Below are 18,402 nucleotides of genomic sequence, written 5' to 3'. Positions count from 1 at the left end.
CATGACCTTTCCTCCATGTGCGTGCGTTCCTGGGGTCTCTTCCTCTTGTTATGAGGACACCAGTCATATTGGATTTGGGCACACTCGAATGACCTCGTTTTAATTTAATCACCCCTTTAACGACTTCATCTCTAAATACTGCTACATTCTGATGAACTGGGGGACTAGACTTTAAACATAGGAACTTTGGGCCACTACCACCCCTCCAGCACACATACACACAAAGAGAAAAAAAAAAGAGAAAAAACAAAATCAAAAACATAGGAACTTTGGGAGACACAATTTAGCCCATAACAGTCAGGGACTGTGTCTTCTTTCCGGTATCCCAAGCACCAAGTGCAGTGCCTAACACAAAGTAAGACACAACATTTTCTCTCTAACCAACTGCTCCAGACTAGCTGCATGACATTGGCCTGCTTCCTGCTGTTCTTGCACTTTAGTTGCACCATCTGTAATATTAGGCTGGAGAAGGTGGTCTCTATGGACAGTCTGATAGTTGACCCTCTAGCCCAGCATTCTTAAGCTAATTTCTTTAGTGAAGTCTTTCTCCCTTACCACTACAGGGAAGTGTTAGTTCCAGTTGATTCTTCCCTGGGAATGTGCCTTCAGCTCTCTTGCCCCAGGGAAGTTAAAGTGGAGAAGCTGAAACCAAGACCAGCCAGCTGCCTAGAGTCAGCTCTTAGCTAGTCACTTGGTCACAGTGTCCAGCAGTGAAACTATCAGCTGGGCACTCAGCCCTGGGTTTGAATTTCAATTCTTCCATTTCCGGGCTGAGGTACCTTTGCCGAGATCCCCTTGAGAGTGTTACTTTCTCCTGCTACCGAATGGCCAATGGACATGGATAATTCCGGAGCATTGCTAGGTTGAGTGCCTCATCTGTAATGATACAGGGGGCAGGCTACCAGACAGAGCTCCCAGAAATGCAAATGCCACACTTACAACCATCTGAGTGGCTAAGTTCCTGTCTGCTGATGGATGGGTCATTAGAGCACAGCAGATCTTTAGGGAGTGGACCTTTCTGAGGGCTTGGGCTGCCAGAGAGGGCAGATGTCTAGAGGAAGGCAGGTGGGCAGGATTCTGTCCCACTGCTTGGCCCCTCCCCCATGAAGCGGGTATGCAGGATTATGGCATGCAGAATGCAGGCCTGCTAGCTGAGCATGTGAGAGAGACCCTGGGCAATTCCAGTTCTTCAGGCTCCAAGTTCATTAAAGTATGAAATGCCTAAAGAGATGGGAAAAGATGATTCAGAGACAAAAACTTTTAGAACATTAGTTTCCTTGCAAGTATACCTTGTAAAGGCAACCAGATTTACTACTGGTCAACCATACATAGGGACCCTTGACTGTTGTCTGCCAGCAGATAAGAACCATACAGTCAGACCTCAAAGCCCACCTTTCCCACGATGCTGCCACTCTTGGAGAAATAAAGCAGCTGTGCTCAGAACTGTACCAGGCTTGGCTGAGAACCAAAACCAGAGTCAGGAAAAAAAGCACAGAAAAGGGGACGGGGGAAGACCTAATGCCACAAGAGATCTACCACAGGAGCTGAGAAAGACGGCCTGACCTCAGACAGCTCAGGAAATGCCTTTCTCAGGCCTTGCAGTTCTGTCGTGACTGACTGAATCCCCCTAGCTAGAACAGAAAGCCTATGAAAACAAGCCATTTAGCCAAGCAGTTTACTTCCAAAGAAGGCCGGTAAGGGAGTCTAGGCTTTAGGAGAATTAACTCTCCAAATAAAAAAATATAACACTCATTTAAAGGGGAAACCCCCACAAGAAAGCCAAGATTAAAAGTTTACAGTTAGTCTATTCTTTGTGGAAAATAGCAATTTTCTCACATGGCTACTCTTTGCCAAGGTCATGACATAGCTTTAGACATTGGTACCACAAAAATCAGGGATAAAGTTATTTTAATCAGACAGTAACTTCCAAGAAAGGCTTAAGTTTTCACATATTCGTGGATAAGAACTAAATGAGACGATCCTGCCTTATGATTTATATAAGGGTGCAAAGTGCTATTTCTTCCCCTTCTGACTATGAAATACCATATGCATCCCTTCCTCGTGGTGAAGGGGTGTCACTTTGCTTCCACAGAGGTTAAAAAATATAGCATATTTTTAAAAGCTATAGATTAACAAAGTAACACTTCTAACACACGAATCACACTGCAGTGTAATTGTGCTAGTCATAAAGTAATTGTAGAATTTATAAAAGACTTTAATTCGTGGTGCGCTCACGCACCCTGCTCTGGAAAAGGCGCTTACGGTTGAAGTTGCAGGAGCAAAGCCTCTCCGTCCTGCCAGCATACCTGGCAGACCTCACGTGCTGAAATCTAAACGTGAGCTCCACCCTCAGCCCCCACAGCCCTCCTGAGACGAGCCCTGATGGCAAGCTTTGGACTGGAGTAGAAAGGCAGGTGGACTTTTGCAATTTCTTCCTCTGCTTCAACTTTTTTCCTTTGTTCTATTTGTAAATGCTTCAGGGAAAAGAGAAGTCTTCCTTCGGGATGTGACATCTGCGCTGGCACCTCTCCAAGCCTCACTTTCCTTAGCGTAAAAGGGAAATGATACCAGAACTTCCTTACCTAGGGGAGGCAGGCGCGGTGTGCTCCCCTTTTTGGTTCAACGACTGGTATAAACCCTGCCTAACCCAGCTGTTTTTGGACGACAGTCCCTGCTCACTGCACCGCTTATTAAAATCAAAGAGAATTTTCATCTCTCCCAGCCTTAGCTTCGCCTCCGTGAATTGGGAAAAACAGGGTGACAAGCGCCGGCACTCGGCAGCCCTTTCTGAACCTTGTGGACTTGGGTTTGTGGGTGTCACTTTACTATGCCATCTCCACCTTCTCTCAGCCAGGCACGGACACAGGCCCAGAACGTGCGCTGAGGAAGTGGTGGTAAGGGTAGTTTTTCCTTTCGGCGCCGGCGGATTCCACACTCGCAGCCCCAGCAGCCAGCTGAGGGCGTGGGGCCTCCTGATCGCGAACTACGACTCCCGGCGCGCCCCGAGCGCTCCCGGGCCGAGTCTCGCGAGAAGTGCCGCGCTCTCGGGAGGCTTTACCACCGAGGCTGCCGGCCGGCCCGGCGGCTAGTGTTCTCTGGTCGGCACGGAGGCCTCGGGTGTCGCCGCCGCTCTCACGATGGCTTGGGTCCAAACTGCGCCACAACCTTTCGGGAGACGTGGGTCCTCGGAGCCACTTTAGTGTCGGAATTCGGGCTGCAGGCAGCTCCGCGGCGACAGCAGAACAGGTGACCAGATGGCGGGCCTGGGCCCTTCCCGGGGCTGCGTCTTCTGCCCATCTGGGTGGGCGGTGAGCTTCCGGCCCCTCCACCGAGGCCGAGCCGGGGGCCCTCCCTGCCTCTCCTCTCACCCCTTAGCCCCGCTCAGAGCTCGGCCGGGCCGCCCCTCGGCTCCCTCGCCCCGCTGGCTTGGGTCCGCTAGTGGGGCTTCCTCTCTGCTGCTGATGCTGTGTGGCGCCGCACGGGGCTTCTCCTTCGCTTCGTCGGACCCGCGCAGCCCAGCACGTCCCACTCCTGTCCTCACGCTCCTCTCTCGAGCCCCCGCCCTGCCCGACCCTAGGCTTGTGCCGGGCCCTGGCCCTAATCTCCTTCGTCTTTCTTAGCCTCGAGGGGTGCGAGGGGCTGTCGAGTCGGACCTGGCCTTTCAAATCCTGTTGGCTTTGACTGGTTGCCTTGCGCAGGAGGGGTGTGAGGGACGGTGAGGGCTGCGGGGAAAGGGGAAGGGGATGCATCTGGGCAGAGAATGCTCCCTGGCCCGGGAGAGTGGCGGAACTTTGGTTTTTGCGATGCTCTTTAGTGAAGAACTGAGTGGGCTGCTCTCCGAGCTCTATCAGAATAGAGGGGCAGTGTAGCAAGCTGAAAAGTAAGCACAGTAACTTGACTTGCTCAGGGCCTTGTTTTAACTCCTCTGTAAAGTGGGGATGAAGCTACCTGCCTTGCAGATGGGCCACTTATCTGTGACCTTGGACAAATCATTTAACGCCTCTGATTTTTAGTTTCCTTCTCTTTAAATTTGGGATAAATAATACCTGCTTTGCTGTGTTGCCGCAAGAGTTAGAAGACAAGCTAAAACGCTATAAATATTAGTTAGTTTTCGCAATAAAGAAAGAATTTACCTACTCTAGTAAGTAGGCCCTTGCCGTGAGTTAAGGAAATGAGTATAATACCCCTTGGGAGGTTGTTATGGGGAATAAATGAGCTTACAGGAATGTATTTGGCACATTCTGAAGGGTTGTACCAATGCTGGTTGTTTGTTGTTACTAGAACCTCTGGATGGACTCTTCCCAGGAAGTTTTGCTAATTTGCAGCAGCTGGACAATGTTCCTCATTAACATCTGTCTGTCAGCATAGTCGTCACATAATTTCACTGTGGTAAGGTGACTTTTTCACCACATATAGTGTTTTAGCTTTGTTTTCCCACAGGGGTTAAGATCTCAGCCATGGGTGTGGCGAGACCTTGACTTTATCCTATTTTCATTTTCATGTTTGTCACTCACTGGCTCTTGGGTGTACGTTTTAACTTTGTAAACAAGCCATAAAATTCTGTGTGCCTTCTTCTAGGGGAAGCCTTGTGGGGGAAAAAAAATTTGTGTTCCCGTCAAAAGAACAGCTTTGGAGCTATTCTTTGGTGTTTACCATAAGAAAATGCCCTTTGTTATTTTTACTAGGTGGCAGGGACTCAGCTCCGAATTCTATATAGAAAAAGCATCTGGATCCCAGTCTTTCAATGGCTTCAAGACAACCAGAAGTACCTGGTAAACTTAATTCTTTTTGGTAAAGTCATTTAAGCTAAATGGAAACCATTTCATCTGAACTATATATTAATGGTTACTCTCTGCCACCTGCTGGCAATTTAGACTTAATAGATTGTTATCTGTTAAATATTATCTTCTTGACCACCCAGCTATGATATGAATCCTTAACCTAACTTAAAAGACAGCAATCATTTCATTTAAGGGTATGACAAGTTTGTTACCTTTCTATAGGTAACAAATAAGAATTTAGAGTAAGTTGTATAGTCCTTGTTGTATGTTCCAAAGTGATTAAACTGATCTTTTTTGGGGGAGTGGAGGTGGGGTGGGATGGAGGTCTGGGCAAAAAGGAACCAGCCTGCTTTAATGGCAGATTGAACTTAATCATGAAAATGCTCACAGCAACATTTTAAGGAGTCAGTTTCTGGGTTATGGAAGTCATTAATTCCTCCTTGAATTGTTTTATGGGAAGAGAAAGTGATTTTTGAATAATATCTGAATCATTCAATTTCTGATTGTCAGTAAAGTGTGATGATGAAGAAAGGTGATGGCACCTATTTCTCAGGGTTGTCGTAAATATTAAACATAAAATATGTGAAAATGTGAGTTAAGAGTTAGTGATGACTATGCATTTGCTGCCCAGAAAAATTTTGATCTCTCTTTATAGGAATATATTTCCTAGTAAATATTAGCTGACTTTATTATTATTTTTGCATGACTACTGGGGAGTGTCTTTAAGATGTTTTTGAAATTGCTCCCAAAATAAGTGGGTTAATAGAAGTCTCCCTGTGGCCCCCCCCCGTGTAGATCTGTCTCTAATCTCAAACATCATCAGCTTGTGTTGTAGTTTGTCTTTCATTGTTGCTGTGATTGCCACAAACTCTCTGTAACCTTCCTGAGTCATAGGGTTGTACTCATCAGGTTAGTGCTTTGGAATGTTGGGAGCACGGAGTGTTGCATGTGGAGTGCGAGCACTGGCTCAGGTATGCATCTCAGTCCCCAGCCCAGACTTGCTAGCTGGGTGATACTGGGCAAGTTGCTTAAGATCTATGCCTCAGTTTCCTGAGCTGGAAAGTGGGAAGAATATGTGCTTAATGAGGATTAGATAAGATGAAGGACGTGAGTGCCTAGCAAGGAGGAGTATTTGTGATTATTTTTGCTTGTGTGTGTGTTTTGAGGTATAATGCACGTACCATAAAATCCACCCATTTAAAATGAACAACTCAGTGGTTTTTGGTATATTCACAAGGTTCTCCAAACATCACCACTAGCTAACTGCAGAACAATTTCATCACCCCCAAAAGAAAACCTCATACCATTAGCAGTTACATCTCATTGCCCCTCTCTCCAGCCCCTGGCAACCAGTAATCCTCCTTCTATTTCTATGGATTTGTTAGTAATTATTATTAATAGTAATAATAATGGTAGCTTCTTTGTCCCTTGCTGTTTAAATGAAGTCTTTTGTGGTTTTGACTTAACTGCCAGGCAAGTTGATGTCTTAGTGCAGTTACATAATTTTAGCAACAGGAAAATGTCACCTTGAAGGCAGGCTCTGGACATGAGTTCTAATATGAAAGGATTAGCAAACAGAATGAACTTGGCTCCCTGATCTGACACAGCTAAGAGTGTCCTTGAAGGGAGGTGCCTGTGTCATAGTGGGACGATGGGCAGTCAGTTCCAGTGGACAGGAACAGCAGGGTCAGCTAGAAGTGCTTTGTGAGAGTGGTTGTCAACACTTTCTGTGATGGAAATTGTCTCTGCCAGGTGATGTATTTCTTGTAGTGCTGTTGTTTTCTTTGGTGAGGTAGGGAAGGCAGAGAGTTTGCGGTCAGACAGTGGGCAGGCCCCAGCTAACCATTTTCTTTATGAACTTGGGCAAATCACTTTACCTCTAGGCCTTAGTTTCCTCATCTATAAAACGGGAGCAAGAATTTCATATTCTCATTCATTTTGTATTCTCAGTCTTGCATGAATTGAGAGTCTTAGTATTCCAGTAGGGGTGGCTTTTTTGAAATGAGATAGGTTTGGAGTTTGATTCCAAACTGTACTTTGAAGTTGTGTGACCATGCTCAGGGGTAAATTTAAACTGAACTACAGGTTTCCTAAATGGAAAACAGATCGGGGCTGCCGAGTGGGTTCAGTGGAGAATCCAAAGTGTCAAGCATAGAGGAAGGGTACTATTATCTTTCCTTGACTGGCTTAGCTAGAATAAGCTATTTTTTTTTCCTCTGTCCAGAATAAGTGTTTCAGGGTTTTCCTTCCTACAGATTAGTTTACAGCTACTACTATGTTTAGTTGCTGAACCCATCTTGACAGGTGTCTCTGTTCTTAGCACTTGAGCCTAGTGGGCCTCTAGGCAAGATGTCCCTGCCCATCGGGATATGCCGCCGGGCATTCAGCTATGATGATGCCCTCGAGGACCCTACGCCCATGACTCCTCCTCCATCGGACATGGGCAGCATCCCCTGGAAGCCAGTGATTCCAGAGCGCAAGTATCAGCACCTCGCCAAGGTACCCGACTCTGCTGGCTGCTTCTGGCAACTTGATCCTTTTGTTCTCCTTCCTCTGCTCCAGAAACCTTCAGTGGCTCCCTGTACCCTTAGAATTGGGCAGCAACCACTCCCTGTGTATGTTTTCTGTGCCTCAGCTACAGTTGGTGTGTCTTTTTTTATTTTTAATTAAAAACTAGAATGGCCGTGTCTTCTACCTAAGACTCTTCTCTACCCCCACCCCCCAGCTACCACCGCGTTAAGGCACAATCCAGTTCTGCATGATCTAGGTCCGGTCTGCCTCTCCCCAGCCCCCTACCCAGTGATCCAGCCGTAGAAGTGACCTAAGAATTCTTGCACTTCATAGGGTATTTTCTGCCTCCAGGTCTGCCTCGCACTGCTGGGACTGCTTAGGATGGTTACCATCCCATCCTCTACTCCGCTCCTCCGCCCACTCCATTTGCCTTTCAAATGGTATTCCTTAAGTCTTAGCTCAAATCTCTTTTGTGAAGCTCTTCCTGACCTCTCCATCTTCCTGGTAACGCTATCACTTTGAGAGTGATAGCTCCCTTTGAGCTCTTTGCTGCACCAGAGACCCGTCATAATCCCTACATTCCTTTGTCACTTTAGTTCCTTGAGGGCAGGGGCCTTGTGTAAGTTTGTACTCAATCTGTAGTATCTAGCAGAGGGCCCAACATAAGGTAGGTTCCAAAAAAAATGTTCATTTTGTGATTGAAGGGAACAAATTGGTTTTCTTTAACACATGCTGTGCTTTTCCTCATGCTGTTCCTCCTGCCTCGGTGGCTTTTCCCATGGCTGTCCTCTGTAAGAGCTGCCTCCTTCCCAAGGCCCTTTCTCATACACGTCTTGATCTGCCCTCACGGTCCTTTTGTGCATTTTGCTGTCACAGGCTGCTGCATGCTGGTTGTAGTCATGTTGCGGAGGCCCATGCTTCCTGACTTCAGGGACTCCCACCTCTGACTCTCCAACCACGAAGAATACAAGAAAGCTGTACTGTTGCCTGAATAAACTAGGCCTGCCAAGTTCAGAAAAGGCCATTTAACCTGCAGCTACAATTTCACTGGACTTTGAGCTGCGTGATAGCTCAGGGCCGGACAGGAAGTACACAGTGAGGGTCTGCTTAAACAGACCTGGGCGTGAATGAATCCCAGATGACCTTGGGCACACGGCTTTACGGCTGAGTCACAGTGGCTCTGCTCCGTCTGAGAGAGGAGGATACATTATGTCATAAAGGCGTTGTGGAGTTAAATAAGATTTGAGTGCTTGGCACGCACTATAGTAGGTGTGTAACCAGCATTGTGACTGCTGGCTCCCGGCTTAGCTTTCTCTTAGTAGAGCCGTATTTGATTCCTTCTAATGAGTTTTTTTCCTCCAATTGCCTATATCAATTATGCACTGAAATATGACCCAGTCAGTTGTTCAGGAGAAAATGTTCTATGTAAAAAGTAGTGGAAGTGCTAGGAGAAAAGGCCCCCACAGCCTGCCTGCAATGTCACCGCAGTGGGCCGCGGGGACTAGAGCAGGAAACAGGCAGGGCTCCTGGTGGTGCTTCCAAGGGCAGCACACACTTTTCATGTATAAAAGCTGCTGGTCCCTTCACAAGGCGAAGAATGAATGGGCCTCTGGTTTCCTCTTGTGCCTCAGCTGGAACAGCTGACGATTTGGAACAACTGCACTTTTTTTTTTTTTTTTTTTTCTGGAGACAGAGTCTTATTCTTGCATGGCTAATTTTCCTATTTTTAGTACAGACAGGGTCTTGCTCTTGCTCAGGCTGGTCTCAAGCTCCTGAGCTTGCTCAAGCGACCTTCCCACCTTGGCTTCCCAGAGTGCTAGGATTACAGGTGTGAGCCACCACATCCGGCCAGGAACAACTGCTCTCATAAAGGAGAGCAAATGAGTCAGACTTGACTGATTACGCGCATTCTTTCATTGGCCCTAACCATCCACGTGTTAGCAATCAGCCATCTTCCAAGTACGAAAACATGGGTTCAGGTTTTACTTGAGTCAGGTCACAGCTGAAAAGTATAAATTCTGTTTTGTAGTAAGGCTACAACATTTCAATATTCTGTGTCCCTCCTTTCTGACCATCTTTCTTAGTTGCTCTGGAGAAGCAGAGAAGAAAGAATAAGGCTCATTCTGTCCTCGCTGCCAGGCCTGAGAGTGGTGTCAGGTGTTTAGAGTACAGAAGGTGGATGCTCCCAGTTCTTGCACGTTAACGATCAGGAGCTAAGTAGATTGTTTGTTTTAAAAGATCATTACTTGAACCTTTAGAGCAGTGGTCCTCAAAGTGTGGTCTCTGGACCAGCAGCAGCAGCGTCACCTGGGAATTGGTTAGAAACATAAGTTCTCAAGCCCTAGCCCAGACCAGCCTGGACCTACTGAATCAGAACCCTTAGCGGTCTGTGTACCAAGCCCTCCAGGTGATTCTGATGCTTTGACAAAGTTTGAGAACTAGTTAGTGCTCTGGTTAATGAAGTGAAATCTAGTATAGTGGTCAAGTGCTTATTAATAGGTGTTTCTCCTGCATTCTTTTTGTTTGTTTTGCTGAGAATGAGAATCTTGTACATTCTTATGAGCATAGTACTATAGTATATTGCATAGCCATAGGATGGGAAGGTAGTAGACCTCAGACCTTCAAATTCTGGCTTTCCACTTTTACAAATCTAAGCTATTCACACGTCTTTCGTGTTATCCATGGTGACAAAATCTAATGGGGTGGGGATGACCAATGCCCCCTTCAAATAATTCCTCACTTTTCAGATTAAAGGTATTTCAGTAACTTCTTCCCCAAAGGAAGTAAGTTTAGGTGTGTGACTGCCCTGCTCAAGTGCTTCCTTGCCTCTCGAACAGGTGGAGGAAGGAGAAGCCAGTGTATCCTCCCCTGCCATGACCCTGTCACCGGCCATTGACAGTGCGGACAAGGTCCCGGTGGTGAAGGCTAAAGCTACCCATGTCATCATGAGTTCTCTGATCACAAGTAAGCGCTCTTCACCCTCCGAGTAGAGTGAAGTAGGGGTGGGGAAGAGTTTAGGCTTCCTACCACCCAACCGTGGATGATTCTGCAAACGTGCCTACCTCAGCACGCCCTAGCCAATAGCAGTTTGGCTGTTGAATCCACCTCAGTGCCCAAGCTCCGTTTAGATGGAAGATTTGCCAAACATTAAGCACCTCAGCCGATTGAGGTGCCTTCATGCTACTTTGTTCATACAATCTCGTTTTCCCATATCTGTCACTGTGATCTTGGGCAACTTATGCAACTATAGAGACGGTTTCCCCCTTTATAAAACGGGGACTGTAGCTGGCAGGTTGAGGCTGAGGTGACGAGGATTAGATGGCCCAGTGTTCAGTGGCTGGGAGCTGCTGCCATGGCGGTCTCGAGCTCTGCTGGAGAAGGCAACGCACCGAGGCATCTCCCATTTGTCCTATATATGCATATATTTTTAATTAAACAGCTCAGAATTGGTCCACCAGGAAGAGGACCAGGTTTTGGTGCCTCAGGTGTCTTTCAAAATATGTGATTGGTCCTAATGAGGCCTGACATAAGAGAGCCGGCATTTTTTTTTTTTAAACCTTGTAACAAGTTAACTGAACTTCTTTGCTCTGGAGGGCCATTCTAACTGCCGTGGGAAGTTAATGATTATTAGATACATACTCTGCTTGTTAGCAGTATGCCCCTACTGGGTAAGGTACATAGAGCTGCTTCTTGGTTGGCTCATTGTTGAAGTCAGAAGCCCTTGACTTCAGGGCATCAGTTTGTCTTGGGCAATTCCTAGAGAACCAAAAGTCCAAACTCTTACTTTGGTTTTTGCGTATTTACACATAAATGCACCTTTTGAATCAGCAACTCCTACTTGTATTTTGCAAGCTTGAGAATGTGTTCTAGCGGTGTTAGAAAACTTAGTCATTGTTCTTTTAGCACAGTATAACTTCTTTATTGAAAATGCAGTTTAACAACAGTTCAGAATGTTACAGCACTTCAGCATACTAATGTCACTCAGATAGTTATTTGGCTTATTCACTTCCACATATATGCATATTTTAATATAATTCCAGGTATAGCAGACATACCATTCTGTTTTTCTTGACTAATATTAGTATTTAGCAATGTTGCTATAGTCTTAACTTTTAAGAAACAGCTGCATTTAAGCAGCTTGGTGTTGGTATACCTGGTATTGGTATACTGTAGTTCATTAAATCCTCTCACTTTGTAAATTTTCACAGGACTACCTGGTAAGACTGGAAAACATCTTTATGCATGTAGGTTTTTTTCTCTGTTTCTAGTTCTGATAAAAATGCTTCCTTAGAGGAGGAATGACTAGGTCATAAAGTGCGTCTGGCGTCTAGACTTTTGGTCCACAGCTGCCCCGTTCCTGTATGCAGGGCGTGTCACGTGGTTTGTGTAGAGATTGAGCAGTCAGCTGCCATCGTGCCACGGTAGAGCTGACTTGCTGACGGAGCTGATCGCGTCAGAGGGAGCGAGCGTGGAGCGCAGCGTGTCCGCTGTGCTGGGCGCTGTGCTGGGCCATTTTACACAGCAGAGACGTTGGATCGGATGACTTTGGCTAGTTCAAGGCAGGCTCTTTGGTTTGAGTCTGGTTGGAAACTTGGTGCCATCTAGCCTGAATGTGCCCAATTTCTCTGTGGGAAAGGTTTTTGTGTGGGTGACGAGGGTGGTGAGTCTCTTGGAAAACTTGGTATTTGGAGAATCTTTGCTGTCTGAATGTCAGCTACCTCCTCCATGCTGCATTTCTAAATACAAAGACGATGTCACAGTGCACAACTAAGAGGAGTGGAGGGTCTTCGGCTATCCCTTTGGGAATAATCTGTTCTTTAGCTTGGTGTGAGGGAAGGCTTCCTTCTGGTTAGAGAACCATTGTGTGAGGTTAGGAATTATTGCTATAAAGCCTCTCTGGGTGAACAAACCCTCCTCCTTGGATGGTCACTGTGGTCTCTTGCTTCTGGGTAGAACGGCAGCTATCTGTGTTCTCAGTTTGTGATGGGAGTAGGGATGGGCATGACTATCATTTCCTCTGTTCCTAGAACAGACGCAGGAGAGCATTCAGCGTTTTGAGCAACAGGCAGGGCTGAGAGATGCTGGCTACACACCCCACAAGGGCCTCACCACCGAGGAGAGCAAGTACCTTCGAGTGGCAGAAGCACTCCACGTAAGCTACTTTCTTAGGAACTTCCAAAAAACAAAACCGTCAACATTCATGGCTTGAAATGTGGCCGTGGTTTAGAAGTTTCCAGCTCAGCTAGCTGGGAGTGGTGAAGAGTGGTTGGAAGAAAGTTGGGCAAAGGAATTTAGAGCTGGGTTAGCCTGTGGTGCACTCCCAGGCTGCAGGCTCCTGAGCTCTTAGCCTTGTAGTTTTTGTTTCTTCATCTATAAAGTGGGGGTATCTGTTTTGCTTACTTCTGGTTAGAAGGATCAGATGAGGTTCTCAGCTTATTCGTGAGTACTTTATGAACTATAAAGCAAAGGTGGATTGTTTCATGTACCACAGTGATTGACCTTGAGTGAGAGAGAGGAGAACTGGGCAGTTTTAACAGAGGTAACAGATTAACTGGAAAGGAACATTGTACTTTAATTTTTAACAAGTTAAAATCAAATGAGGAATTGGAATGTTTTTGCTATTTCATTTCTATAGTGAATGAATAATAATTTTGGTAAGGGTTAATTTAATGATAAGTAAATATTTGAGTGAATAGTTTCAAATAACTTTCAGAGAATGCCATTGTATACTGAATGGGGTTTTATAATTTGTGAAGCACTTGCATTCACTTAATCTTCACACTGATCCTTTGAAGCAGATACTATTCCCCGTAAGTGAAGAAAATGAGGTCCATGGTGATAAATGCAGCCAGTCACAGCGCCTGAACTCAGCAAGTCTCCTGATGCCCTACTTCCTGTTGGTTTTTTCCTCCTCCTGTCAAAGTAGTCTGAGAATCTGGCTCCTGAAGGGGCTCATAAGGGCAGAGGCAGATTGTGAGGGGGCAGATATATAGCTCAGAAATTTCGACTGCCTCCTGTGGGCAAGGATGGGTCATAACCCAACCCCGTTACAAGCTTTACTGTAAGAGTCTGCTAGGGTGTGAGGAGAGCGTGGAAGGCAGGGAAGGGTCATGATATACAGCCTGTGGAAAGAGGGATAACATGGATCTGGTGGCCTGGGGAAGGGATATCAGACATTGTGGACTGTGTGTATTTTGTAATGAGCATTCCACAAGATTCTTTTGCAGGCTAAGTTTAAAAACCACTGGTATAGGGGATCAGGGTTGGGCTGGTGGCCAGTTTAAACTCTCACACAAGACACATGCTTCCAGAGAGGGGTACTGTGTCAGCTTTTGACAGTTAATCGAAAACTTTCTAGGATAGGTCAGTTGGAATCCCATTTGAGCAATTCACCTTATATGATGGTAGAACTGACTTTGGCTGGCCTGTTTTCTGCATCCTACCCACAGGAGTACAACATGAGGACAGCTGAAATGCTAGGTGTACCTAGCCCCAGTTCATAACAGATTGTCATCTTACAAAAATGGGCATGTCGGATGTTTGAGAAGATTCAAACATGATCATTTGTTTGCCTGGAGTGTAGGTTGGACTAGGCAGTGGCATACCAGACATGGAGGGTAGAGCCTTGCTCTAGGACTGAGAAGTAGATTTGTCTCTCCCCTCCCAGCCTGCTAGTCTGCTGAGGTTTGCTTACAATGCTGAGGGGCCCCTGAGGAGCTGGTCAGCGGAGAGGAGGAGAGACTGGGCCAGGCCCCACGGAGGAAGTGTTCAGCTGAGGAGCAGCACGCCCGAGTCCTGGCTTTGAGAGACGAGGAACGGCGCGTGTGGCGCATGCTAGGAAAGGCGGTGAGAGAAGAGCTCAAGGCCCTGCTCGAAAGGCCAGGAAGGCCGCAGCTTGCCTTCTGGCTCTTCCACTTCACTGGCTGAGTGCACGTGGGGAAATTACTTCACTTTCTGAAACTAAAAGCTCTAGTGTAGAGCTTTTAATACGGAGATGTTTGCGACATGTTGTAGGATGAATGCATCTTTTAAAAGATGGGATTCCATGTAGTATGGCAAAACAAAGGGAATATCTGTTAGATCATCCAAAACCGTTCCACCTATGGATGTTTTTCCTTGTGCCTAAAGTTAGAATGTGAACCAAATTGTTTGTGCCCAGACTCGGCCGTTCAGTAGCTATTTTAGATTTGCAGTCATTTTTAAAAAGTCTCTCTTTTTACCCATCTGAACAGAAACTAAAGCTACAGAGTGGAGAGAAAACAAAAGAAGAGAAGCAGCCTGCGTCAGCCCAGTCCACCCCGAGCAGCACCCCTCATTCTTCCCCCAAGTACAGGCCCAGGTGAGCCCTTCCTGTGACCCGAGTGTCAGTGTGCTTCAGGGGGAAGCTAGTGCTGAGGACAAAGTTGTATTTAGGCCTTTGGTTTCTGAGTGAGAAGGGCTAGTTCACACTTCCTATTTTTTGGTGTGAGACACTTCTAAGGGTGTAGGAAGAGAATATATTAGGATACATTCTCTCTTTTCCAGAGGCTGGTTCCCTTCTGGCTCTTCCACAGCCTTACCTGGCCCAAATCCTAGTACCATGGATTCTGGAAGTGGGGATAGGGACAGAAACCCATCAGATAAATGGAGCTTGTTTGGAACAAGACCCCTCCAGAAGTATGATTCAGGTAAGGGCAGTGCCTTCAAAAATGGAAGCAAAGTGGCAGGCATTTTGCCATGTCTTAAATCAGGAGCTACCTATTGGTTTTGAAATCATTTGCTCTCTGGTTTACCTCCGTAGGAGGTTTTGCCACGCAGGCCTACCGAGGAGCCCAGAAACCCTCTCCAATGGAACTGATCCGAGCCCAGGCTACCCGAATGGCTGAAGATCCAGCAACCTTCAACCCACCCAAGATGGACATCCCAGCGATAGAAGGGAAGACACAACCCCCACGGACCCATAATCTCAAACCCCGTGACCTGAATGTGCTCACACCCACTGGCTTCTAGAGCTCTTCTGTGCCAGGGATTCTAGAGTCCCACTCCTCTTTTACCTTGGCTCTGACATACGAAAGGTATATTTTTAAAAAACCTCTTAAACTAAGGCTCGACCTGAAGACATAACTGGTTTTTGAGAAACATTAGTGCAAAGTTTGCCCTTGTGTGGAAGAAGCCATTTTGTACTGCTTTAAAGTTAGATTAAATCTCAGCAATGTATGGGGGACCTGATGACCTATTTTTGTATCATTTACCCTAGACAAGAATCTGATCATTGCTTACTAGGTAATTAATGTTTGTGCTGTTCTAAAAATCCAGGCTTCTTGATTCTTTTACCACCGTCAGCGTGAACACTGACAAATCACGGCATAGAGGTGCTCGCTGACTAGTTTAGACAGCTTTGGGCCTCTTGCCTATACTGGTGCTGTGTATCAGCCTCGTCGGGTAGGTGGGCCTAAGATCTGTTTTTGAGACCTGGGTACAGTTAAAAGCCAGACTTGGCAGGGACCTCTTTCCAGGCTGAAACTGGAACTGCCTTGTGTTTTGGCATACCCGACAGATCACTTTGCCTTTTAGCCAGTTCTTCATGTGGTACCTCTTGGGCCAGTGTTACTGGAGGGATGTTTCTTTTGTATGTCATAGAACAAACACTAGTCTTGCATATCCTTTTTTGTACTTTAATATGAGATTAATTTAACTCCAGTTTGGTTGCAAACTTCCTAAGGGAGAAAATTCAGTCTACTGATTTGGTATAGATAAATGGATGTTAAGTAACGATGGTAACTACAATTAGATTATAGTCTTGAGTTCAAGTGAAAGTAGTGTCGCCTTATTTTAATTTCCTCGTTTGTCATCAGGTCAGGGCCTGAATCTTTTTTGGGGGGAGGAGATGGAAGAATTCAAAACTGTATGAAAGCATTTGTCACCAAAACGAGCCTCATTCCCTTATGCAACACTTACCTTACTGAGGAAAGGAAATAGGGAAACTGCCTTTTTGTTTCTCCTCACTGTACATGTTCAGTCGTTGCCTTGAGCCCTGTCTCGTACTTGTTTTTGTTTTGGATCATCTTTTATCTATCAGTACCTAAGAAGCTGACCTTTCCATAGAGATGCCCTGGAGTCTACAGTTATCAGAACAATTAATTTATTTGTGTCCTCTGTTATGATCTCGTTTTGACAATAAAAATCCTTACTACTTTCTGAAGTGTGGATATCTATTTTTTTGTCCTTTTAAGAATTTCCATTCTGCCTACCCATAGTCATGGAACCCCTAAGCATGGTAAACCTGATTTGAAAAATCATTGCCTTTTTATTTTATCCTTTTAACATCAAATGTTTTATAACACACTCGATCCTTTTATTTCTACCCCCTTCATTACATTGGATAGTAGCAGACTGGCCACAAAGTCAAATTCATAGGCATTATAACAGGTCTAGTATAGAATATTTGTGTTCCATTAGGGAAAAGTGAATGTTTTTCTCTTCAGAAACAGGTTGTCAGTACCTTGAATGACATAACATTGATGTACAGAGTTTGTTCAGCAGAGGGATTCTTTTCGCAAATCTTGAAATGTTAAACATAGAGTGTGTATGGTATTACCTGTTTCAAAAAAGTATAGATAAATAATTTATTAAAAAATATATACACCTTGTGTATTTAAGCCATATTTGACAACAGGTTAGGATAGGATTTAAAAAAAATATTTACTAAAGAGAAAGTTATTACAACCTATAGGTAAATAAGATAGGTTTGGTCCTGTAAGACTGACTACTTTTCATACTTGCAGAGCTTCTAAGTAGTTGGAGACAGAGTTCAGGAGGTATTCTTGGTGTTCAGTGCTTGGAAGGCCCTCAGGAGCTGCTCCAGGTCTTCTGAGAGGGCTCCGCGTCAGGGTTCAAGTCCGCAGCATAGAAGAGGAGGAGCTTCAACAGGTGCACTTTGTCTTGGAGTTGGGGGACGAGCGGTTCCCCCAGCATCTGGATCAGGCGGCTGCGGAAGGCCTCGATTTGCTTCTCCACGTCCACCACTGTGATGTCATCTCCTTGCTGGGGCTTTGGCTTAATCCTTTTGATTATTAAGTCTTTGCGATCAATCACGGAACTCCGTAAATGCTCTGAAAGAGGGAAAGAGGTCAACTGCTCTTAACTGCTTTTTGTTCCTTTATGACTTAAGAAGATGAAGTCCAATTTTAGTAGGCAGGGCCTCAGCAAAGACTTGTTGACTAGCTACTGGGATACGAGTCAAAGGCCATGGGAAGGCCTGTGGTGGTAACTCCATTTCCAAAATGTCCCATGTTCTTGGTTCTCTGGTCCTCAAGAAGTTTTATATATTAAAAAAAATTCCAAAAAAAATAGCATTTGGTTTTAGTTTTTTCCCCTTTGCTGATTTAAACAATGAGCCTATATTAAACAAACTATATTTCAGATTAATACAACCACTCAGAAAAAAATTCAAGTGAATTTTGAATATCTCTAGGGAGATTTCTATGAAAAGAACTGGAAATATTAAACTTAAGTTTGTGGTACTGGTTTATTGTGACTCATTCATTTTATATGTATTGTAGGATAGATCAAATGAATGTATTTCTGTCACTGGGAATAAGGGTTCTCACTGTGGGAGAAGAGGAAGAATCCTGTAATATTAGAGTAGAAATTGAGGTACCAGTATAAACTTGTTTTAAAAAATTACATAATTTACTAGCTCTGTCATCAGAAAAGGCCTAGAAGCAGAGACACCTCAATAGCAATCAGCATACTTAGCACCCAGACCTTGGTTTCTAACTATCATTTCCATTCAAATAAATCTGAATTTATTTGGCAAAAAGGCTGATACCTAAGACCAAGGCAAGAAAATTACAAGGTGAACCTGAAACACTTTTCATAAGAAAGTAAGGGAATGCTTTAAAAACTGATGGAGACCTGTCAAAAGGACATAGGAGCCAACTTGAAGGAGGCTCCTGTTGGCCACACTTTGGACAATGTCATAAAATGACAAAAATGGATTATTTTAACACATTGAACTTTAAAAATTGATACACTGTGATAATACATTTAATTTTAAACTCCTAAGCATGTAATAAAAAAGAGGGGGAAGAGGAGGGAAAGATCCTTTTCCCCAAAAGCCAGTTAAGAA

At 45.1% G+C, this 18,402-nt stretch overlaps 2 protein-coding genes across 5 annotated transcripts in view; one reads left to right on the top strand and one right to left on the bottom strand.

The window, feature by feature from the left end:
* Positions 1 to 3,042: 3,042 nt before the first annotated feature.
* Positions 3,043 to 16,470, top strand: KIAA1191 (KIAA1191 ortholog). Of its 4 annotated transcripts, XM_012659493.1 has the most exons (10): positions 3,185 to 3,246; positions 3,621 to 3,703; positions 4,282 to 4,389; positions 4,686 to 4,772; positions 7,102 to 7,280; positions 10,130 to 10,256; positions 12,320 to 12,444; positions 14,525 to 14,631; positions 14,817 to 14,959; positions 15,073 to 16,470. In XM_012659493.1, exons 4-10 carry the CDS (start codon positions 4,745 to 4,747, stop codon positions 15,279 to 15,281), a joined length of 918 nt encoding a protein of 305 aa, XP_012514947.1. In that variant the 5' UTR covers positions 3,185 to 3,246; positions 3,621 to 3,703; positions 4,282 to 4,389; positions 4,686 to 4,744; the 3' UTR covers positions 15,282 to 16,470. The 4 variants fall into 4 exon arrangements, with proteins under 4 accessions (XP_012514946.1, XP_012514948.1, XP_012514949.1 ...); XM_012659492.1 differs by lacking the exon at positions 3,621 to 3,703 and having other exon boundaries at positions 3,043 to 3,246; XM_012659494.1 differs by lacking the exons at positions 3,621 to 3,703; positions 7,102 to 7,280 and having other exon boundaries at positions 3,047 to 3,246.
* Positions 16,471 to 17,012: 542 nt separating this feature from the next.
* Positions 17,013 to 18,402, bottom strand: part of SIMC1 (SUMO-interacting motifs containing 1) — an 84,967-nt gene continuing 83,577 nt past the window's right edge. The window contains exon 12 of the mRNA XM_012659475.1: positions 17,013 to 17,383. Coding sequence (XP_012514929.1) covers positions 17,121 to 17,383 — 263 coding nt within the window. The 3' untranslated portion in view covers positions 17,013 to 17,120. The remainder of the gene's footprint in view (positions 17,384 to 18,402) is intronic.

This window comes from Propithecus coquereli, unplaced genomic scaffold (genome assembly GCF_000956105.1).
Source record: "Propithecus coquereli isolate 6110/MARCELLA unplaced genomic scaffold, Pcoq_1.0 Scaffold619, whole genome shotgun sequence".
Classification (NCBI taxonomy): domain Eukaryota; kingdom Metazoa; phylum Chordata; class Mammalia; order Primates; family Indriidae; genus Propithecus; species Propithecus coquereli.
The sequence above is the reverse complement of the archived record's forward strand: the minus strand, read 5'-3'. Positions and strand labels throughout refer to the sequence as shown.